At 42.2% G+C, this 24595-nt stretch overlaps 2 protein-coding genes across 2 annotated transcripts; one reads left to right on the plus strand and one right to left on the minus strand.

Moving 5' to 3' along the window:
• The first annotated feature begins 1166 nt into the window (after positions 1-1166).
• On the plus strand, positions 1167-18436 carry cabp2b (calcium binding protein 2b). The gene is made up of 7 exons (XM_072663655.1): positions 1167-1253; positions 4089-4325; positions 14853-14883; positions 16002-16133; positions 16732-16841; positions 17324-17471; positions 18411-18436. Exons 1-7 carry the CDS (start codon positions 1167-1169, stop codon positions 18434-18436), a joined length of 771 nt encoding a protein of 256 aa, XP_072519756.1.
• Positions 18437-21270: 2834 nt separating this feature from the next.
• Positions 21271-22750, minus strand: crybb1l1 (crystallin, beta B1, like 1). Its single transcript, XM_072663076.1, has 6 exons — positions 22738-22750; positions 22405-22508; positions 22186-22304; positions 21852-21984; positions 21625-21767; positions 21271-21442 (listed from the first exon to the last, which is right to left on the minus strand). Exons 2-6 carry the CDS (start codon positions 22501-22503, stop codon positions 21271-21273), a joined length of 666 nt encoding a protein of 221 aa, XP_072519177.1. The 5' UTR covers positions 22504-22508; positions 22738-22750.
• Positions 22751-24595: the final 1845 nt, after the last annotated feature.

Consider the following 24595-nt stretch of genomic DNA (forward strand, 5'->3'; position numbering starts at 1 on the left):
TTGCGCCACACCAAAGCTATTTTATTTTTATTCTGTTTATTTGTTTATTGTTGATGTAAACATTTGCATAGCTGCAGTGGCGCACCTGTGTTTTCTATGGCCAAGACAGCAATATGCCAGAAATTTACCTGAACACACCTGATTTTGAGACCACCATGCCCATCAGTGTTGCTGTTAAAACAACGCAGGTGGAAGGTGTGAAGATAGACTGTTGGCGGGGTGTAGGATAGCAATGACGGCCCTTGAGCAAGGTGTAAGATAGGGCCCCAGTTGTGCTCTCTCAGGCTCTGGCTGCTGAAGTCAGGCAGCATTGTACCCTACACTACACTATGCAGTGCTATACACTCTTAAAGACTAAAGGTGCTACAAAAGCGAGAGTACCCTTATTATCAGGAGTTTATAATGTGCAGCATCTACATAAAAAAAATATAAAAATGATCCAGGTGCAGTGTGTGTGTGTACGTCACACTGTATTCCATTCACTGTTGCAGCAACTTCTCGTCTCACCTGGCCTGAAGGTCAACCGGAGTACGTCAGACCACCACCTACATCTCAGAGACTACCCTTCATCCTTACAGGCTCGAGAGGAGAATGAAAGATAAGGAAAGTGAGAAGGAGGTATCTGATGGATACCATGTCACCAGAGAGAAGTAAAGAGCTTTAGGAACAGACACCGTATCCTTCAGTCTCTCTGCCCCTCCACATAAAACACACTCCCACGGTGCCCTGCCCGGAGAGAAGGAGATGAGGTGAGGCCGAGAGAGGGGCTGAGGGGACCTGGAGGAAAGCGGAAAACGGACCATTATGAGGAACATCACTGCAGGGCTAGAAACGGCAGAAATGACAAAGGAAGTATCAGAACATTAAATCTGATTGGTTTGATTTTTGAAAAAGGTCAGAGCTGCTAAAGAAGACCACCGCACATCTGTGAGGTTCTAGATATCATTCATCTTTTACAATTTTGAGCTCAAATTAGTGTAGGAGAGCAGATTGATGTAAAGGAAGAGAGCAGAAGCTTCAGTGTAGAAACTTTAGAGAGGAGCACAGAGGGAGGGGTAGGACAGGTGTTAGCTTTCAGGGAGAGAGAGAGATAGTTAGCGAGAGGGAGAGGGAGAGAGAGAGAGAGCGTATGAGAGGACGAGCGAGAGCGTCAGATAGTCGCCGGGATGTTCATGATCATTCGAGAGGGATCAGCAGCAGGGGGAGGCAGTGCTGCCGGAATGAGTGCTCCGCCAGAGAGAACAGCAAAACAGGTGAGTGTGTGTGTGAGTGTGTGTGTGCGCGTGTGTGTGTGTGTATGTGAAGGCTTGCACATTGTTTCTACTTTGGGCTGCTTTAGGAGAAATGAACAGTTGTTTAACTACACAAATAATGGTGCTACATAGAAGAACCATTTTTGAGGGTGATGAACCTTTATTTACCTTTATTTTTCTTCACACATATGTCATAAAAATGGTTTTCTGTGGAATGAAAAATGGTTCTTCCGTGGCATCACTCAAAGAACCCTTTGGAGCACCTTCATTTTTAAGAGCATTATCCTAAATTGCCCCAAATATCCTGCATGTCATGTTTTTATTGACCTGGTAAACTACTAGGGCCAAAAAGTGGGCCAACTTTAGGTCATTATTACACTGTTTACATGCTTTTACAGTCATTACAGTGCAATTCATGGTGATTACAGTATAAAACCTACTACTAATCCTAATACTCCTACAATTCAAGGGGTTAATTAGGGGTTAATTCCTCTAAATGTTATTTGCATTGCATATTAAGTCACAAAAACGTGTATTTCTAATTTAGTTTATTTGTTTTTCTCTTATTGCATCATTAGAAAATGCCAAATGTTTAAAATCCAAATTGTCCATTCTTTTTCACACCCTGTTACATTCACTTAAATTCTTTACATAAAGTTATGATGCTGAAATAAAGTCAATTAGTTTATTAAGTATTAATGCAAACCTCCACTCGTTTTTCAGTATCTTTGCTGCTAACATGAATTAATAAAGTCAAGTCAAGTCAGGTTATCAGTATAAGGTGTAGAGGGCTGAGCTTAAGCCAAGTGTGTTAGAGAGTGTGTGAGTGTGTGTGTGTGTGCGGACACATGAGCTCAGAAAAACAAACCAATTGCTCCAATTGCTTTTTTCAATTGAGCGGAAAATGTGAAAATGGAATCCGATTAGATTTCCTCAAAATATGAAGTAGGTTCTGATGATTCAGGCTATTTAAAAAGAGATGCCATGACTGGACAAGAAATGTGGGTCACTATTCAGTTATGGATGATGTAAGCTCTGAGTTTAATGGTGTGAGTGTGGAGTGGAGAAATGTGAGTAAGGTGGTGTTTTGACTAAAAATGCTCTGGAATCAGTTACTGCATAATCATTCAAGTTAGTCTGGCTATACGTTTTTCGGGGCACACATTTTAGCTTGGTTTGCTAACTGCAACGAGTTGCACTGAGGCTGGTTGACGTTTTAAAGCTTGGAGAGATCTATTCACAATTATTTCACACACTCAAAGTGTCTTGTTTAGCTAAAGAACCTAGATTTGGTTTTAGGCCTTGTTACCCATGAACTGAAAAACAAAACAAAACAAAACAAAACAAACAAAAAAAACTTAAATTGGCCATATTTTATTTTTTTAAAAACTCGTATCACTTACCAGCACTTAAGTGTGAGGAGTGTCTCTTTGTCTTTACAGCTTGTCTACCACAAGCTAGGGTCTATCTACCTTGCTAGCGTTAGCCCTTTAGTAAGCCACTTGACACAGTGGTGGCATCTGCCATCTTTTATGGAGTGGTCTGCTGGGGCAGTAGCATCTCGACAGCAGATAATAAGAGACTGAACAAACTCATAAAGAGGGCCGTCCGGCTCTGTCCTGGGGTGCTTTTTAGACCCAGTGCAGGTGATGGGAGACAGGAGGATGACAGCCAAGCTGGCATCCATGCTGGAGAACAGCTCCCACCCCGTGCATGAGACTCTGGCAGCACTGGGCAGCTCCTTTAGTGACAGGCTGCTTCACCCCAAGTGTGTGAAGGAGCGGTATCGCAGGTCCTTCCTTCCTGCTGCCGTCAGACTGCACAACCAGCACTGCTCCCAGCGGACCACATACACACACACACTTAACTACACACACACACATGTTCAGGGAACAGAGGTCCCTTAATGTAAAAATACTATGTGCAATACACCCCCCCCCCCAACGTGCAATTAAGAGTCATTTGCAATAACCTGTAAATAATATTGTTATTGCCTTTTTAAATTATTATTTATATTGTGTATTTAGTGTAAAGTATTTATCTACTTGCTACCCTTTCTGCTGTGACACTGAGAATTTCCCCACTGCGGGACTAATGAAGGATTATCTTATCTTATCTTTAGTAGAAATATATGTTTTATTTATAATCCTTAAATAAAGTTGGACAGTTCAGGTAAGTTGCAAAGCGAACCACATGCAGCTCAAATGGCAAAATGAAAAAAGCTAATTTCTCTAGTAGATTGAGACAGGCAGATTTAGCAGTCTCCAGTTGCTCCAGGCCTGCTTCCCTGACCCATGATGTGACACATCTGATAATATTTGTTCACAGAATTCAAAAGGTCATGTTTCACAACAGATTTGTAGTGGAAAAGTATCGCCAATAGACTATTACTCTCTGGAGCAGGTAAACATGAACCTATTGGCACTATGCCTAATGGAGGGGTACTGGAGGGGTATAAAAAGCCCCCCAGCATTGAGCTGGGGAGCCATGAAACTACTGTGTTCTCTGGAAACTAAGGTGCTCCATCCAGTACTTTTGGGATGAGCTAAGGAGTGGAGGATGAGATAATAAGGTGGTCATCCATCACCCTGACCTCCCTAATGCTCTTGTTGCTGAATTCAATCAAATACTCACAGCAATGCTCCAAAATGTTGTAGACTCCAACAAAAGCAAGATGAACTCTTTTTTAATACCTTTGATTTCAGAAGACACATTGAATGAGCAGGTGTCCAAATACTTTTGTCCATATGGTGTATTTTTATGAATCAGTGCTGCTTCAGAAGTGATCAGATGTTTGTGATAGCTAAAGTAACCCCTGCTTTCTGATGCCCACAGGTTCAAGCTGCCATCAAGAAGAAGGTGGAGAAACAGAGGAAGCAGCTTGAAATGGGAGTGGTAGAGGCCTTCAGCAGCAATGCTACGCCTAAACGGCGACAAAGGCAGAATGCACCACCTGAAAGACGGGGGGATGGGGAGGAGGAGGTGGAGGAGGACGGTGGCGCTGAGAGTGAGGAGCAGCGCGAGAAAGAAGACGTCGACCTAGTGCCTATAGTGGACTCAGTTTTTGGCCAAGTAAGATCACATAATGCAAATACCCACACAAACCTACAAGCTACTGCTTGATTCTAATAACATACAGTATGTGAGGTTGATGTGAGGACGGATTTACAGCTTTAAGGTGTAGGCAGGCGCTGGTTTTTGGGACATCACAACAACATATTTCAAAATGGGCTGTTTTTGCAGCATAGACTCCATATACACTGATCAGCCATAACATTAAAACTACCTGCTTAATATTGAATACGTCCACCTCATGCCACCAATACAGCTCTGACCCTTTGAGGCATGGACTGCACAAGACCTCTGTAGGTGTCCTGATGTATGGGGCACCAAGATGTTAGCAGCAGATCCTTTAAGCAAGTCCTGTAAGTTGTGAGGTTGGACCTCCATGAATTGCATCAATGAGCCATCATGGGTGTCTATGATCCTGTCGCTGGTTCACCGATTGCCCTTACTTGGTCCTCTACATACCGTGAACATGCCACAAGACCTGCCTGATGTTCTGGAGATGTTCTGACCCAGTCATCTAACCATCCTAGTTTGGTTCTTGTCAAAGTGGCTCAGATTCCAATGCTTGTCCGATTTTCCTGCTTCCACAACCTGACATGTCATTATAACCATATAATCAATGCTATTCACTTCACATGTCAGTGGTTTTAATGTTATGGCTGATTGGCTAGGGAGTGAATGGTATATTATAAACCTCTTAAAAAAGTAAAGGTGTTACATAGGGTCCTTTGAGCGATTCCATAGAAGAACCACTTTTGGTTCCATAAAGAACCATGTTTGTTCTTGGTAAAGAACCTTTACTTCAAGTGAAGGTTCTTTAAAACCTTGGTTCTTCATCTCAGGAGACTGAAAAGTCGTGGAACAGCATTTTAGCCACATGTTCATCCAAATTCATGTAGCTGTACTACCTTCAATTCAGCCCGACTAGGTGAGAATCACAGCTGTGTTCTGCACCTGGCCTAAAGTCCTGAGCACACTCTTATTTCTCCAAGTGACCCTGTGGTCAGGCGGCTGACGTCTTGCTGTGCTGCATTATTTAGCATACCTTCAGATCCTTCGGCTCATATGCATCTTCTCTACCTGACTTCATTTACCTGAAAGTGTACATTAAGGCCTGTCTCACCTGTACTGTAGCTCAAAGTCAAAAGCAGTATAGTCAGAACTTGATGTTTAGGCTGGTGATTAACTTCATAACTTAGTCAGGTCTCAGCAAATTACACAAATTACACACAAAAATAATGCGTAAGTGAAGCAATCAAGGTTGAAAGCTATGGAGCTTGTGTTCAGTGTCAGCCTACTCAACATTCTGTATCAGTGACCTTATGTGTAGTGTTTCGTCATGCTGATTAGGTAATGGCAACCTATACACCCACAACCTGCTCTCTTATTTCACCCACCGAAACACTCTGTGAAATGACAGACGCTGAGAAGTGACCCGTGGTTCCTGTTTGTTTATTTAATAATTTATTCCCTCTCTAAAGATATGATCCATGTTTTGTTTGGAAAGTGAAGGCATTAATCATCAAGATGAATGGCCTGAAAGGCCTGCATCTCTCACAACAGCCAAATCCCTTGAGAAACGGCAATGTGTATTTCCATACGAGCTACACTAGACTAAAGTAAAGTAAGCACAAGTAGGCCTGTGCAAAAGTTTGGCACCTTACACAATACAGGACATAGTAATACCACCTTTGTCAGAGCTTGAACATGCTTTTTTGCAGCTAAAAGTATTTTTTGCAGTAGTACTTCTTTTTATTTTACCCACTATTTTGCAGAAAGCCTGTAGTTCTAAGCCAGAAAGCTGTCAGGGCCATTCCACAGCTTCAGTTTTTTGTCTCTACAAAAAGTCCATGTTGGATTGTGAGGTATACATGGAGGCATTTTTGGATCATTATCCTGTTGTAAAGCCATCCTCGTTCAGTTCCAGCCTTTTAACATATGGTGTGATATTTGCATTCAGGATATTTCCAGTGCCACTGGAAGTAACACCACCCCCATGATTCACAGTTGGCAAGGTATGCTTTTTATGAAATGCAGTTCTATGTTTTCTCCAATGTACCTTTACTGGTTGTGGCCAAATAGTTCTATTTTGACCTAATCAGTTCCCATCACAGCCAGGTCTCAAGAGGAATTTGTACATATGTGACTAAAGGACTATTTTAGGATTTGTACAATGCGTATGAATAAATGCACCATTGTACATCTGCATCAGTTACTGACGCACTCAGAAATCAAACCATCTGAACAGAGAATGAGACAAACAACCAGCGAAATTGTATTACCTTACACCTAAACCTAATTCTAATCCTAATATCCCTCACCCAATCCCCAACCCAGGGGTGGGCAACATGGGCCAGAATCTCCAGCACTGCTTGCTGATTGTCCTGCTCTAACAGGCCTACTAAACCTGCCAATTAACAGGTGAGTCAAATCAGGTACGCTTGAGCACCCCTACAGGACCAGAATTGCCCATCCGGTTCTAACCTTAACCCTAACTTTAACCCTAATCCTCCACTTAATCCCAGTAAAATATGAAACTTTGCCGTTTCTGCAGGAGATTCCATCCATTATTGGCTTTTTTTTTTTTAAGCTCCATAATGCAGAAAAGCAGCACAGACATAGCTGTAGCTACACTGTTGGCAGATAGTGTAGGTAGGGTGTATTTTGCAAAACAGCACCACTGGTGGATGGGAGCTGTAGTGTGAATAGGATAATATATACAACATATCTTTGTGCAAATGTAACACATTTGTAGGGGTACACTTTTAGTTGTATATGTATGTTGTATATAAGTTTTGAGTGATCTAATTGCACAGCACTTGTTCCCAAAATTCCCAAAAGTTCTGTAGCATACTTCGAATTTTGAGTTTTGCGATGAGGCCACAGTTAAGGTTTCCTTCTTATGAGTATGTAAGTAAGTAAACATTTATTTATACAGCACTTTGCCTTACAATGGGCAGCCAATACTGGTGTACTGACTCTTCCATGAAGAAGATGTTTGTGGAAGCAGTCTTGCACAGTGAAGATAGAAGTGGCGATTTCGGACACAGATAAGTTCCCTCCCAGTCAAGCGGTGAGGTGACTGACTGACACGAGATCAAAGATTAAATGAGGTGTCTTAACACGAGCAGGCCTGTCCTCTCGCACTAAGCCAGACCGCCATCTTTGGCTTATAGTATTACATTCTCATGCTAGGATTGTCTTACATGGGCGGCGTAATCACTTAGTATTGACATTTTATCAGCAGCGAGAAGGGAAACCCAACCTCAAACACTCACCTTCCTGGATGAGGGCTGTATCACCAGGGTTAGTTAATTAGATTAGGGATAAGCTAAACCTTTTTTAGTAACATCAGATGATAGCCTTGTCCAGTGGTCCAGTCACTGGAAATGGACAGTTTTAAGTAGGGATGTCGTATGGACTACTGTCAAACATGGTGGAGGCAGTGTTATAACCTGGGCATGTAAGGTTTACATTTACACTGTTGCTTATTTACTTAAGCAACCTTTTGACCCAACCACTGCCTTGCAGAGCTACAAAACTACACCCCCCTCCCATGCACATCACAATCCACACAATATGCTTATATTCACAAATTTATTGACTGAAAACATCCCCCTGCAATTTCTAAGCAGAGCTGCCACTGAATGCAGATCACACATAGTGCACATGGTAGCAGATCTCTCCTGGTGGGGCTTCAATAAATAAATCAATTAAAATACATATATAAACATGCTTTTTGTTGCTCTTTGCTGTTCCTAAACCACACAGGCATAATGAAATGCTGCTCAAAGGACCTAAACACAACACTGTAGGTTTAGGCCACCCCCACATCCAGTGCAAATCTTAATACAGACACAGATATGTAGAGTACTAAACTGATATAGATACAGATAGTGGCGTAACATGGGGTATACATGGCAAATTGTATACATTCGATTTTTCCCAGAAATGTTTAATGTTAATATAAACTGAATGATAGGCCAAAGGTTTACATGGTTAATGACACCTCATAGAAATCTCAGTACAGTATTGCTATGCTGCTGTAAGATGTATAGTTTAAGTCAGACATTACTCTGATCGTATAGATAATCAGAGTATAACTACTACTGCATACAGTGGTATACACTGTATTCGGTACACACAAATACACACAAATACACACACACACACACACACACACACACACACACACACACACACACACACAGTTGCTCATGTGAAGCTGTCTAAAAATGGCTAGCACATCACTGCCCATCTGGTCATAAACAATCCTATGGCAAGCTGCTGCAAGTGTGACCTAATCTGAACTTGGATGAACACACACACACAGCATGCAGACCCTGAGCTGATGCTATGATCTTATCAGTGCATTCTTGAACATGATGTATGCTGTAAGAAGACTAAGATGTAGTGGTTGGTGTGGCGCAACAGATAACACCACTACCAGCCACTGAGCTACCACACCATGTGGGAGACCAGGGTTTGATTCCCGGTCTGGGTGACTGTGGTGCTGCGTTACACCAATACGAGTCCTTGGGCAAGACTCCTAACACTACACTGACCCACCTCTGTAATACGAGTTACCTTGTAAGTCGCTCTGGATAAGAGCGTCTGCTAAATGCCATAAATGTAAATGTAAGATGTAAAAAATAAGAGGAAGCTTTATTAATTCTCTGATTTTGCAAAACCCATACTAACTCTCAGAAAATATAGCCTCCATTTTCCAAGGCTGCAGTTTTTATAGTGCAGACTGTTATTAGGGAATGGTTGTTCTGGGTAGTTCTGACCATGGAGGTCAATAGGAGCTCTATACGACCTCAAAAACATACTTCTCATAGGAAGGTTTTGCTGAGTGAAAAAAGTGCTGTGGACTGACATGTAGCAAAAATACATTTGGAGAAAGAAAGGAAGTGCATTCATGAAAAGCATACCTCACCAACTGTGAAACAGGTGTTGACCTACCATGCTTTGGGGTTGTGCTGCTGCCAGTGGCACTGGCAATATTGCATGGGTGGAGGGAGGAATGGATTACCTTTGGAATACTAGGAAATGCTAGTACTGGATGCAAATGTATAACGATCTGTTAAAAAGGCTGAAGCTGAAAAGAATTATCCAAAATGTGCCTCAACATCCAGCAGCGGCTACCTAAAAAGACTCAACGTGAAGCTTTTGGAGTGGCCCTTACAGTCCTGACCTAAACATCAAAGAAAATGCAAGAAATTTGAGAAAGGTATTAACAAAACGTCTTTGTCAGGTTATTTATAAAGTGCGGAATTGTTCACAGCTCAGCTCTTATAATGATGGATCCCACTGTTCTCATAAAATGTGAAGCAAAAAACAAATCCCAAATAAGGAAGCACTGCTGAATGTCAGAATCTTTGAGAAAACTGCACGAATTAGTATTAAGAGCAATTGGTGAATAAGGCCCTTTTCTGTCATTTTTTGTTTCATGTCATTTATAATGGTGCTCAAACCTTTGTGTACAACTGCAGCTTACACCACATATGATGTGTGAAGAATAACCTCCCAAAGCTTCATATTTGAGAAAAATACAGATAAATGTGTTTGTAAATGTGTTTGTGTATGTGTGTTTGGTGGGAGGTGGATTACCGTTGATTATAACCCAGGTCGGCTTGTAATAGAAGGTGAGTTTCAGTAAACTAAAAGCATAGATCGCGGGTCAAGGTTTGCTGCATTACTGCACAGTGGCGTGTGATTACATTAGGATTAATGCATGCGCCTGGAGGCACAGCCCAGCACACACACATACAAACGGCATACATACAAAATACACTGCCATTTTTCACTTTGTGACATAATGTCAGTCTGGCAGCTGTTATTTACATTGTGTCCTGACCTCTTGTCATGAAGAATGGACCAATAGAAATGCTCCAAAATGACTCGGACTGAAATCTTTTTACATTGGCCTCCATTGAAAGTTCAGAACTTTGTTTCCTTCTTCTGTAAAGTTGTCATTTTGTCAAAAGTATTGGGACACTTGCTCATTCCAAAATCAAAGAGCTTAGCCTGCTACAAGATTTGATTGAATTCATCTCAACACAGTTCTTCCACTGCTCCACAGCTCAATGCTGGGGAGCTTTATATCCCTCTAGCCCATGCCTGGCATTAGGCAGCATGGTGCCAATGGGCTCATGTTTGTCTCTTCCAGAGAGTCCTATTCTTTTGGCAGGACTTCTACAGAAACTAGCCAAGCTGTGTGTGTGTGTGTGCATTTGCACATCTGTATCAGCAATGTAGTGTAACGTCAAGTAGCTGAATGCAGTCATTTAAAAGGGGTGTCTGCAAACATTTGGACATATAGTGCAGGACATACAATCAATCTCTCTCTCTCTCTCTCTCTCTCTCTCTCTCTCTCTCTCTCTCTCTCTCTCTCTCCCTTTTCCCAATCGCCTTACTCTCCATCCTGCTCCCTCACCACCATCATCTCCATTACTCTGCATCTTTAATCTGGAATGTGGGATTAAAGAGGCTTCATTTTTTCCATCTACTCACTCGTTCGCCCCACCCTACGCTCTCTCCCTCTCCCTCTCTCTCTCTCTCTCACTTTCTCTCTCATCCTTCTTGCTCAAGTCATTTGCATGGGCCAACAGTCTATGACAGCAGTGCTAGCCTTAGTAAGAAGGTGCAGAAAGAGAAGGATGGCTCAGGGAGTGATGGGAAGGATGTAAAAAGATAGAGAGAGAGAGGTGAGGTTAGCTCACACTAACCGGAGTGTGTTTAGAGATGAGTGAAGGTCACAGAGAGGCTTCAGGTGCAAACCGGGGACTGAGTGTTTGACTATAAAGACTGTCTTTCTTAATATGAGGGCTATTAATATGAATGAAGCTCAAGGTCACATAACTGCCCACTTCTGTAGACTGAACACCTAGAAAGAGTGAACACTCTAGAGTAGAGAGTGAGATAAGCAAAAGAAGCAAGAAAGAGCAGCACAACTCTGAGGAAGTACAGTGATGGGGAACTGCACCAATCCAGCAATGAGGCAGAACATGAAGAAGGTAAGGCTTTGTTGGAGAAGCTGTGGTGATGTGTGTTAGAACATGTCTACAATTTAAAAAAATGGTTTATAGGAGACAGTTCATGATCTGTATCTCATAACAGTGCTTTAGTAAGCCAATAATGTGCAGTACAGTACCAGTCAAAAGTTTGAACACCTTTAAGACCCTTATTTTAACTCTTTTCCACATTATAGTCCAATAGTGAGGATGCCAAACCTACAAATAAAATTATGTACTTCTTGAAAGTAGGCTGTCTTTGCATCAGTGTAGCTTGCCATTCTCTTGGAGATTCGGGGAAGCCTTTATGTTAGATGTTGTTATGAGGATTTGATGGCATTCAGCCACAATAGCAATAGTTAGTGTGGTTGTAGTAGGCAGTTGTTCTTCTTCTAGTTCCAACTTTGATTCATGCGTCATTCCTGGTGACTCTTGGGCTCATGTAGAGCTTTTGGATAAGTGCAATAGTATTTGTACAGGACTACTGTGGCCAAAACACTCCCATAAGAAGGCACTGAGATGTGTCTGTAATTTTTTTAGATGTCTCTACAGGTCACATTTTCAAATTTGGCACAATCATAAAACTAATAGCATAGTTTTATGCTTTATGTTTTACATCTATTATACCCCTCAGGCTCGAGTGTGGTTCTCCAAACCGTCCCATTCTTTTGCCAATGTTTTCCTATGATGGTTGAATATCTCAGCAATTGGCGCAGCTTAAATTAGCTGAATTCAGTCACAAGTTTTCAAGCTTTACTACATTAAATTAAGCTTATGCTTCAGCTGCATTTCGTTGAAGGTATCTCACAATATGTGTGACAGCTTTGCAGTTAGGTACGTGTTCTGTGTCCAAAGAGGTGACCTATGGCTGTACCTCCACAGACCAAGCCCTCAGACTGGGCAGAAGAAGTTAACCAGCTAGTTAGTCAGGTTCTTTATGTCAATGCTGTGTTTATGGAGATAGCTGACCTTAAGCCTTCCCCTTTCCATGCACCCAAACTAGGAAACAGGGGCTTCTTCTGCCAAAGCCTGAGGCTTCACACCATTGGTCTGCGAGGCTGCAGTTAGCTACGACGGATCCAAAGCAGGCACTAATTATTTCATATGTCTTGACTGATGTGTGGCCCCACCCCAAGGGTGTGGCTGAAGGGAATGGGGCAGGGTCACTGCAGCTGGAGGACGATGAAGACGAGGAGGTAAACTCTGAGTTTAAGCAGCCTTTCAGTGCGTTGGTCCAAAACTGCACTATGCTGCACAACATCGTCGGGCCTGCATGCGTCTTCCTGAGGCAGGGCTTCGTCCAGACACGGATCGTATGTATATAGAACCACAATTTCCATCCCAAGCATCGCTGTTTTAACAGTTGACCACTTCAACCATGTGCATCGTCCTTGTGCCCTGAACAACCATCATCCTTCATCAGTATACCCATTTAGTTTCACATCTCATCTCAAATTGATGAAGTGGGAGAATCTTCAGCTCACAAGACAATTTCACTGCATAAAAGAATTCAAAATCTATAAATAAGTTTATAAGAAATTAGAAATAATCATACAATTCTTATATCCATCTGAAAGTGAGAACAAACTAGATGTTCAGTGCAGCCCACAAATGTTTGTACGACCTGTATGATAATACAACATCCTATGGTATACTAGTAGTATGTCCGTAGACATTTGGATTAAAAACAGAGATATTTGAAGCTTGTAAATGACATTCCATGTTTGATCTGAGGCTTATAAAGGTCATTAATAGCAGGTTGACACTTTCACTAATAAGATCTGGCTTAGAGCTGCTGTTGCTGCTTTCTAAAAACTGACTGAACCCTGGTTAGACTGCTATAGTCAGTGGCATATTTACAATGCCCTGTGGAACTACAGCGACATATTTCCAATAAAATTGATCCACCTATCTCTGAGCAGGTTCCCACATGCGCAGTACAAACTGATCAGTGGACCATGGACTGGGTAGCTAGTAGCAATCTGTGCTGCCCACAGATGATCACAAAACAATAAAGAGCTAATGTTAGTTAGGAGCCACAAGGGAATTGTATATGTTGTATATATTTATACATATATAAATATTTATATTTATATATATTTAACATATGTTGAATAAAAGCATTAATGCTAGTCTTAATACTATTTGATTACGCTGGCTCTCGCTCAACACAACACAATAACAACAGTCGATGTTGGCTACCCAAAGGCTACCCCAGCTATGCTGGTTAAACATGCAACTCAGCGCTAGCGTCAGTCTGCTATCCAGCGAGGAGTAGGGAGGTCAAGTTAGCAGGCGAGGACAGGAATAACACCACTGCGGCCTCGGCACTCTCGCCACTTGATTACTTGTGTCCCAACACTGAGAAAAAGACTAGAATTCTTTACAGTTGTAAAATCAAGCACGATTATTTTGAAAACGACCAAAAATCATTAGGTCTTTTCTTAAGGCCTAGAAAGCCCTGAGAGTTCCCCACTGACTGGATTTATACACATGACTCAGTAAGCAAACACACTTACGATGGAGAGTTACTTGTATGATACAAAACCAGTCTTCAGGGTGAATCTGGAGAAATATCCATCCAATTACTGTGAAATTCACAGATGAGGGAGGCGAAGAGGTTTTCTCCTCAAGAACCTTCCATAAAGAACCATGTTTGTGAGTTTGTGAATTATTTACCAATTTAAGGATTCTTCACACTCACACGTCTCTGTTTTAAACATGGATCTACATGGAACCAAAGGTGGTTCTTCTACGGCATTACTTAAGAGTTATGAGAGTTAAGAGTATGCATTTTGGCTTTTGGCATCCTACATTGATCCCCACCACATCAGATAATATACATGGAATGGTAGCGTGACCCAAATGAACAAGAAAGGATTGAGCCGCAGTTGCAGTTTGCCTGGGTTCAACCCTTCGTAATCCACTGGGGGCAGTATGGATGAGGGCGTATGTATGTGTGTGTGTGTAGCCAGTATGTAATATACAGTATTGGGTATTATAACTAAAGCTGTAAATGGAAGAAGAGAATCAGCCCTGGGATTTTCTCCTGTGGTACTCAATCAAACAACGTCACCCACTGCGGTCACAGTGTGAACATTGCGTGTGTGCGTGTGTGTGTGTGTGTGTTGTTAAGGGTCTTCCTCAAGCTAAACCTACTAAATCTCCTTATCTGTGCCTGCTGCCATGCAACACCCTCCCCAGTAATCTAGTCGCCATGCTGAACAGTGTACTAATGCACATCGTGTACATAACTGATGGCAGAATACAGGATGTCCTGCCCTATATAACGCTTCCACATGTTCATGTTCTCGTCTCTTTAAACCTCCTTGACCCACTCACCTTTTGCATATTTACAAGAGTTACAAGTTTTAGCATTAGTGGGATGCTTAGCATGATGTAAATGGTCTGGGATAGAGAGATGGAGAGGAAAGCAAGGAGAGCGAATGTTTGTGATCAGATAAACGTGTCTAAATTAATGTTTTTGTTGTGTCACTTTACTCACATGCAACAGGACAGGGAGCTCCGGCCCGAGGAGATAGAAGGTACTTGTAGAAACATCCACTGAAGAATTCCTTTTATTACAGTATATTGCCTCTCAGGTTAAAGGTGCCCTAGAATGGACAACTGCAGTTATCTTTGCATCGTTGGGTATAGTTGGGTATATGGAACTGACAAACCATGGTTTCCTCCCTAATCGAACAAAAATCCAGCATAACCAAAACAGAGCTGAAAAACGAGCCAATTTCAAAACACTAAAATTGTTACATCACAGTCTTGGCATGTTAGAATTACACCCCCAACATTGCCAAAATCCCTATTTACTAGTCAGAGCTGTCAGAGCTGGCGAAAGAGTGAACTGTGAAGAGAATATGGTGGTGTTCATACTGGAGAGCAGAACATCACCTCCAGACTCCAGGCCTTGTCACCACAGCTTTCCCTGTGCCAGTGTCCGCAGAAGGTGAGCGTGAACTTGGCACAAAGGAAAGTGAAAGCTGGGGCAGCAAACAAGGGTTCTTGCTAGGCTAAAAGCTAAGACTAGCAGACCAGCCTTTACCATTGCTTCTCTCTATTGTCCGCTCCCTTGAAAACAACCTCAACTAGCTCAGCTTTTTACCAGTCAGACTCATTAAAGTCAAGTCCAGGAACGCAAGAAAGTGCTAGGCTAAAAGTTAACTCAGCTACAATCACTTTGGCTTGCTAGCAGCACATCATGCTGAGACAACACAACAAGAGGACAGCAAAACTCAGGAATAATTACAAAAAATAATTACAGTGTTTCTGTTACAGTGATAAAACTACGCTATGTGACTGTGTCATAAACCAGCCAGTAGAAGAAGAGCTCACAAAAGGAAAATCAATTTTGCAGGCAGGTTGGTAAATAGGCTTGTAAAATCTGGGCATTTCTATCCTCAACCAAACTTATTATATATGAACTATTTTTACATTTAATATAGTATTTATATAATATTAATATTTAATATATAATATAATATTTTAAATGGTAAATTTGAGCATTCTTTGGCACCTTTAAAGTGGTACTATGGTACTAATGTAGCTAACGAGTAATGGAAGCTCATACTCCACCAATTAGCCAATTCAATCCACTTCACATGCGCAAACTGTCTGCCTACATTACCGTGCCATTTTCTGGTGTCTGCAGAACTGCGGGAGGCCTTTAAAGAGTTTGACAGGAACAAAGGCTACATCAACTGTAGGGACCTGGGCGAGTGCATGAGGACTATGGGATACATGCCTACAGAGATGGAGCTCATCGAGTTGAGTCAGCAAATCTGTGAGTCACATCACAAGCCAGACACACAGATGCACAAATCACACCACACTAAGGGCGTTTACACACTACTACTTTTTCACACTAGTACGCTCGGAGAATTCGGTCAAGTGCTTCTACTTATCAATAGCTTGGCTAAGAACCTTGTCCTATGAAAACGGTTCCTTGTTTGCAGGTGTTCCTGCTCTGTGAATTGCCATGACTCCAGAAAGCACTGAGTGTTTGTATCCAAGCAAAATGAGAAAAGTGAGGTCCTACTATTTTTTAAGTGATGTTCGAAATTGCACCATCGATCCACGGTTCATATGAGGGTGCAGCCCTGAGTGCAGACTTGTGTATTTAGGACGAGTGTGAAAATGCCCTAAAGCACACTGGTTCTCAATTTTGGCTCTGGAGTATCCCTGCCTTTGACATTTTTGTGTTGTCTGTAAAACACCTGTATCTACCTGATCCAGCCACCCCTACTTGTGTTTGAATAAATTAAGGCAAGGGTACTCCTTAACCAGGGTTAAGAACCAGCTATGCTGAAGTAATCACTCTCCACCCAGTGGTCATCAATTTAATAACTGCTATTCTGTGTGTGTGTGTGTGTGCTTTGTAGGTGGGGGTAAAATCGACTTTGAAGACTTTGTGGAGCTGATGGGGCCCAAAATGCTTGCAGAAACTGCAGACATGATCGGTGTCAAAGAGTTAAGAGATGCATTCAAAGAGGTACATCCTCATCTGGGGCTTACATGGATGGAATGTAAATTGCATCAAAGGTAGCCTTTGTTTATATTATATTAGCCCTGGGAAGATAATATTACATTTCCAAAAGCCTGATAAAAGAGATTTCTTTAGAAATTTCATTAGGATTAAGCTAATGGTGATAAATGTCCACAATAATAGAGCTTATTTAACACATGGGTGTTGATTAAATGGTCCCATTGGAAAAATAGGGCCTAATTAGCAGTTCTAGAGACATATTTTATTGTATTTCTAACTTTGCTGGATCTAACACTCAATCATACAGCACTTATTTAAATTTCACACCGTTCTTCATATAACTAATGCACTTCTGTAGGCCTTCATGGACTGCAGGAACACATGTAGCACCTTTCTGTAAAAGCTTAGATCCACGCTCTCTCTCTTTGAGACAATTCCTAAGTATCTCCACATCAGTATTTACTGACCTGTGTTGTGTTGTTGTGCAGTTCGACTCGAACGGCGATGGACAGATCAGTATTACTGAACTGAGGGAAGCCATGAAGAAGCTGATGGGGGAACAGCTGAACCCCAAAGAGATTGACGAGATCATCCGGGATGTGGACCTCAATGGAGACGGCCAAGTGGACTTTGAAGGTCCGGAAATATATAAAAAAATCTTTATTAGACCACAGTGCCAGTTCTGTGAACACACTGCCACACTGTATGTGGTTGAGCTTATGCAGAGCGCAGATTCTACAGTACCTTTTTAGTAGGGCATCAAGCCAGTTTCACACCCCAACATCAAGCCAACAAACAACAGTTGTAGTGGTGTTTGTGATCCAGAACGTATCACTGAACATCAGTACCTGACCCCACTAATGCTCTAATGGCTGAATGCAGTTGAATCCTCACAGGCAGTGTTTCAACATCTAGTGCCATGTTTCTTAATTCTGCACCTGGCGATCCACTGCGACACACCTGATCCAGCTCATGAAGGGTTGGATTATGTGTTGATGAGCTGGATCAGGTGTGTTGAGTTGAGGAGAACTTGAAACCGTGCAGTGCTTGTGGGTCACCTGGAACAGGATTAAGAAACGCAGATCTAGTGTAAAGCCTTCTCAGAAGAGTAGAAGCTGTGGCTGCAGCAAAGGAGGGACAAACTGCCTATTAATGGATGAGAAGATGTCTACAGACTGGTGAACGTATCGTGTAGTGGATGATCCCTAGTCATCAGTTTAGTATGCAATGGACATAAAAATAATCAGCATAATCAGAAGAGAGTAGTGTGAGATAGCCAGTCTTTATATCATCTGCTATTACTGTAGCAGTCATACAGGCGTACCCAAGGCCCTCTGGATCCCCCCTTAAAATCTGCAGCATATTATTTCCTGCTCGGATTTTTCCTGCTTTCAGTTGTTCCTGAAAACTTTTTGGATTGGATGTTTTAGAACTACAGATATACAGTAAATGGTTAGAAGAAAAAAAAAAACAGTGCATAGGACTGGTACTGGATGCCACTAGTGACCATTTCCCCCATCTTAGGTCAATTCGTTAGGTCAAATCCTCACCCATTTCTCCTTCTTTCCCCTTTAGAGTTTGTGAGGATGATGTCCCGCTGATATCACATCACAGAGGATCTTCACTGAAGAATCTGTCATATATAACCAGACCTATAAAAAAAAATGCAGTATTTGATCGTTGTTTTCTAAAGTAATGAAAGATGTGAGATTTGTACAGTTTTATTTTTCAGTTTAGTTGTACATGAAAGGAAATGTTTAATAAAAGATTTTGGTTACTGTCGTCTACTAATTACTGTGGTTTTAGTGGCTACTGTGACATATGACCAGGCATAGGCATTAAAATGCACACATACAGCTCTGACCAGTAGATTGAGATGCTGTGGAGTACATTAGCCTGGGGTTACCAATGCCCAATGGCAAGCATCAGCTAGAGAGGCATTAAGCCCCCAAGTGTTGGGCTGTGGGACGGTGGAACTAGGTTCTGGAATGATGGAGCTCCAGCCAATACATTTGGGATGAGTTGGAGTGGAGTTTGTGACCTCGTTCATTTGTATTTATTTATTTCTTTTTTGCTGGATGCAATCAAATCCTCACAGAAATGTGAGGATTTAGTGCAAAGTCTTCCCAGAAGCCTGGAAGGTGTTACAGCAGCTAAGGGTGAACAAACTGGATTAATATCGGTCATGGCTATCCAGCTCCAAACCAGCAGGGAGCCTTTCACACCTAATCACTTCTCTGAATGCCTTTATTTACCTCTTAACCATTGAATTATGCAGAACTTATTTGATATATTTAAATATATATTAATGGAATTTCTTCTGAACGGTACAGTGAGACTGTGCTCCACAGTCAGACACTAGAGGGCAGTATTTTCCATATATTCTTATACAACGTACAAGAGACAGGTGTAATGTCTCCCTCTGCTGGCCTCAGTGGGGAGCTCATGCCCTGGTCATTTGCTTTAATTGCTGTTAATGATCAGACTGATTAGGACTAGGTTGTGGTGCTTTGCTGTTAATTGGTCCAGGAGCATTATTTTAGCCTGCTGGTTTTAACACTTACCTTTTTTGCCTGAAGTTTGATAAGGAACTGATGTGGCAAGATTTCAACAATGGTTTTAATAAAGAATATATTCACAGAAATCATATTTCTACTCGCAAGTCTCATGAACATCTGTCCTAAAGTATCTCAAATACTGCTGCTTTCGGGTTAACCCATTGCTGACATTAGCATTCACACAGCCCTATAGAAAAGCATTGCCAGGGGAATTGGGGTGCTCTGGAGCAGATCCAGTGTCAGCCGGAGGAGTATAAAAACCCACTCTATGAAGCGCAGGAGGTTCTAATATCTACTCTTATACAAAAGACTAGAGGCTGTAACTGCAGCAAAGGGGGTCGCATTCACCATTAAAACCATTGATTTCTGAATAAATGTTGAATAAATGTGTCTAAAACACAGAACTACAGTTTTGTTTACTTTAACTTTGATCCCTTTCAGCTGAACAGGGGGAAAATTTCAATACACCTAATTGACACTATACTCGTCTCATCTACAGTAAATTTAACACAGTTTGGTGGGGGTGGCACCCAAAGGTACTCTCACCCCCTCACTGTGCTTTTCGTCCCTCTGTCTCTGTCTCTCTCACTGGGTGATAAATGGGTTTACCTGTTGATATAATTTTACTGTTTTATTATTTTTTATTATTTTAATCATTTTACCTCTTAAAAAAGTACATTTTATTGTTATTATAATATTTTAATATATTTTACATTTTAAACATTGACTTAAGGAGTTACCCTACACAGTTTCGGGCTTTGTGAATGTGGGAGATGCTGACATTTGTATTGTTGACACTCAGTATAAAGAAATTCTGAAAATCAGTCAGTTCCGTTGCTCATTCATAGCTTGTATAATCTCAGTAGAAAAGCACTGCCAGTAGAATAGGATGCTCTGCATAATGAATGTCTAGTATGATGAGTGTCCGGAGTGATGGAGCTCCATCTAGCACCTTTGGTGTGAATTGGAGTGGTGTTGGTACCTGACAGTGTCTGAATTTCCACAGCACAGTGTTCTTGGGCGAATAGCAGAGTGGTCACCTTACTGACTTGTGTTTAGTAGTGTCTAAACTTAGAGGTATCTTTGAGGTATCTAATTTTTAGCTTTTTCAAACTAGCTGAGGTTTTTCTTGGGTAAATATCAAAGCACTTTTGTAAATGTTCCAACATCTAGAGTTTAACCCTTTTTCAGAAGAGTAGAGGCTGCTACTACAGCAAAAAGAGGACAAGCACCCTATAAATCCCCTTGATTTCCAAACACTGGTGAATTTTGAAGATATTGGATATTCATTTGTGTAGGCCATTCAGAAATAAGAGAGATTTACAAACAGACAGAGGTTTGGTTTCAATCTTTTGGGTTTTTATTGAAATAATGTCCAGGATTCTGTACATTAGACAAAGGGAGATATCCAAAGATCAGGAGCTGAAACCTTTCCTTATCTTTTCATCTCTCCTTCTCTCTTCCATCCTCCTGGTTAGGGGCAGGGGAAGGGGAGGGGGAAGGGTGAGGAAGGGTGGTTTGGGGCGGATGAAGATAAAAACTAAAAGAAGAAGAAAAAAAAGCCTTGACACAGGAGAGAAAGAGAGGAGAGGAAGCAAGAGGAAGAGGGGGGGTGCTTTGTTTTTATATCACGGACGTGTGGAGATCTGGGAGCTTTAAAAAAAAAAAAGCCTCCAGTAGAACGTAGAGCGTGAGCCTGAGAGTCTGTCACCCGTAAGCACCCTCTCCTCCTTATTTATATTTAAATCTACGGGAGAATGGAACCGTCCGTCCCGGTCAGGGAGGCGCGTTTGGCCTCAGACGTCTCTCCTCCTCTCCTTCCTCCGGCGCACCTCTGCTTCTCCTCCGGTCCGTCTCTTCCGCTCCTGGCCTGGGCCTCACTTGCTGGCCATGGTATAGCAGCCGTGTGGGTGCCACTGCATGTCACGGATGCGCCTCATGGACTGCATCTGAGGGCAGCGGGCACCGTACTCGTTAAAGTGTCTGTAGTCGCCCTTCTCCAGCAGGTACTGGCTGCCACGGTAGCCGGGGTACTGGTAGCCCACCCAGCTGCAAGACAGAACAGTCCTTGTGGTCAGTAAGTGATGTTAATTTTCATGCAGACACAAAAAGCTGAGCTCCAATCAAGTGCAAGACCAGGCTGTGCTGTTGCTCAGTGGTTCCTAACCCTGGAGAACTCCTGTTCTACACATTTAGATGTTTCTTGCTGTGGGAGGTTGCTGTACACTTACGTTCCACAGCTGACGATGATGCTGCCCACTCTGTCGGTGAAGCCGTAGGAGTACAGGCTAGGAACGTCATCGTCCATGATCTCCATCTTGCGACCCTTGAAGTCTCCCACCTCGTACAGGCAGATCTTGTGCTTCTCGGGGTCCTGGAAGCAGATGAGATGTAAATGAGTGCAACATATTGACACTAGAGGTAAAGTCTCTACATGCCATAGTTAAGAATTGCTCACCATTCTGACAGGTCTGAAGGACAGCAGGTAGTCATTCTTCTGGCAGTTGCTCCAGGAGTCCCAGCGGGGGTAGTCACCCTTCTCCAGGATGTACATTTCTCCACAGAAGTTCATCTGCTCCCAGCCCACAAAACTGCACAGAGATGTGTGTGTGAGAGAGACGCCAAGGAACGTACACCACACTGTGTAGGCAAGGCTGCTTCTATCCATCAGTGTCAATCCTTCAGCTAGCTCACCATACATCCCTCCATCCATTTAACCTTCTCTTCAACCATCCATCCATCCATCCATCCATCCATTCAACCATCAATGCCTAGAAACCTTCCAAACTTACGGTCCGCATTCCACACGCAGAGAGCGAACTCTGTCCATGCCCATTTCACACACATTCATGCACTCGGCGTTGATCTCGATCATGCGGCCCTGGAAGTTCTCCTGGTCGAACACGTACATCTGAAGCAGAAGGGAGAGAGGTGTGTTAGGCCATGCCGAGTGAGCTGATAATGCCCTCTGCTTGAGATACTCGGTGTGCACGAGTGAAGCTGCGTTTCACCTTGTAGGCCATCATGCCCATGCCCATGTCGGACTTCTTGGTCTGGGCGGCCTTGCCGTCGGTCTGGGAGGCGGTCTTTTTATCTCCACTGGAAGACATGATGCCTGAAGAAGAGAGAGAGAGGCTAAAAAATACACCACATAGGCTAAACAGAAGCTAAATGGCCAGGTCAGGCCTAAAGGCCTGGCAGCTGGAAATGTACGTCTCTTTATTTTTTGGTTACAACCTTTCCTCAGCTTTGATAATGTGTCATATGAATCAATGCATGTGCCAAATATGTGTATGTATATGTGTATGTTATGCATGTGTGTGGTTCTTGTTCTCCTGCCTTACCTGTGTGTTCAGTGAGTGTGGCTGTACCCAAGTTCACTCTGAGAGTGTGTGTGTGTGTGTCAGGGCCATGCCTCTGGCTCTTATACCCTGGCGCTGAGTGTGTGGGGATTAGCCCCCGACAATGGGGCTCGCTGAGCTCAGCACACACACAGAAAAGAAGCCCCACATCATCACCACAGAGGACGAGAGACACAGAGGGACAGTGAGAGAGAGATACATACACAGCAACATAGAGTATGGGACCTCATTATGACCAGACTCTGAAATGACTGAAATGACTATTAGAAGTCATTAGGAAGGTTAGTTCCAAAGTCCCTTCTGTTAATTTTGGTATAAGAATAGATATAACAGCTGTATTCAACTTTTTTTATCCATAATAAACTGTAGCTTGGATGTTTTGAGGTTTAAAGAGTGGCTTGATGTATTTAGGAATGATCAAAGCTACAGTTTATACCAAGGTTTGACCAATTACACTACAATTACCAGGCAAACAGCTCCAGGAATATTCATACAATGGCAATAATAAAAAATTAAAGGGGAATTTTTTTCCCAACAGTGTTATATACTGTGAAACTTCTGTAAACGAATCTCTAGGACCTCACTCCCCATATTCATAAACATTTCATTTAAGACCTTTCTGTGATGCAGCTTTAAAAGACATTAAACTTTTTGGACGTCTGGTTCCATTCACCACCACTGTGAACGATAAAGGAGTTTTCCACAACAAACCTCACTGAATGGCTTTGTTTACATTTTCAATACTTTTAATTATGCAATTAAAAAGAGTTGCTAGGCTATTCCTAATCATGGGTTAACTGTGGGTGAAAGAGTTGGATGGGAATGCTATCACTTAATTCCAGAAAATTAGTGGCATACTGCCTGAAAATGGCACTTTAGTGAGTGGGACTTTATTCTTTATTTAGGCTTTTATAGATGGTTTCTCACACTCTAACCTGACCTTGAACCTGTAGTTACCAGGGGTTTGCATTTTGAAGGCGTCTCGTAAATGTAGACTTAGTGATGTAACTCCATCCTGAGTGTGTTCCTGAGTGTGTTGACTTGGCGTTGTGGCCACTCCTAAGGTTTCTGCTCTCTCTCTCTGTATAATGGGTTGATTTAGTTTGATCAGTCTAATACTGGCCTCCTTCTAAAAGCATCAACACGTCTTTGGGCCACATACTGAGATTTCAGATAAATAAGCAAATCCTTGGAATCAACTGCAGACCTTAATTTGTCAGGAAATCATGAGGAAACAGGCCACAACTGGCCATGAAACTGTGCATCGTGTCATTTGTCCAATTACTTTTGAACCTGTGAAAATGGAGGGACTGTGTAAAAAATTACCCATAAGAGAATTATACAAAATGACACATAAATGTGTCACTGTCCAAATACTTATGGCCATTACTGTATACTATATGTGGTATGTGGTTGGTGTGGCACAACAGATAACACCACTACCTGCTACGGGGCTACCACACTATGTGGGAGACTGGGGTTCGATTCCCAGTCTGGGTGACTAAGCTGTGCTACACCAATAAGATCCTGTCCTATATATATATATATATATATATATACACACATTATTATATAGTATATATTATTTCCAATTCCAAGTCATTTAATAGCACTGTATCAATTTATTGTACAAAAGAAGAGTGTGTACAGTCTAGGAGGGGAGAGTCACTGGCGCAGCTTGTGTAAATGTGTGGGAGTGAAATTACTAGAGTTGGCCACAACTGGACGTGGACTGCCTCCAAACTCAGCGTCCAAACTCATGCCGTCGTCAGACTTCTCTCTCTGTCAGAATGACCTGCCTCTGCCATTCAGCTACAACCATTTCATCTCATTCATCTTC

This window comes from Salminus brasiliensis, chromosome 19 (assembly GCF_030463535.1).
Source record: "Salminus brasiliensis chromosome 19, fSalBra1.hap2, whole genome shotgun sequence".
NCBI classification, from domain to species: Eukaryota; Metazoa; Chordata; class Actinopteri; order Characiformes; family Bryconidae; genus Salminus; species Salminus brasiliensis.

Bases quoted from the DNA above. Each gene is read 5' to 3' on its own strand.
- cabp2b (XM_072663655.1), top strand. From the start codon at position 1,167: ATGTTCATGATCATTCGAGAGGGATCAGCAGCAGGGGGAGGCAGTGCT. The intron at 1,254-4,088 runs GTGAGTGTGTGT...TGATGCCCACAG, and splicing joins CAGAGAGAACAGCAAAACAG to GTTCAAGCTGCCATCAAGAA. The intron at 17,472-18,410 runs GTCCGGAAATAT...TTTCCCCTTTAG, and splicing joins CGGCCAAGTGGACTTTGAAG to AGTTTGTGAGGATGATGTCC.
- crybb1l1 (XM_072663076.1), bottom strand. From the start codon at position 22,503: ATGTCTTCCAGTGGAGATAAAAAGACCGCCTCCCAGACCGACGGCAAG. The intron at 21,985-22,185 runs GTAAGTTTGGAA...ATCTCTGTGCAG, and splicing joins CTGCGTGTGGAATGCGGACC to TTTTGTGGGCTGGGAGCAGA. The intron at 21,768-21,851 runs GTGAGCAATTCT...ATCTGCTTCCAG, and splicing joins CCTTCAGACCTGTCAGAATG to GACCCCGAGAAGCACAAGAT.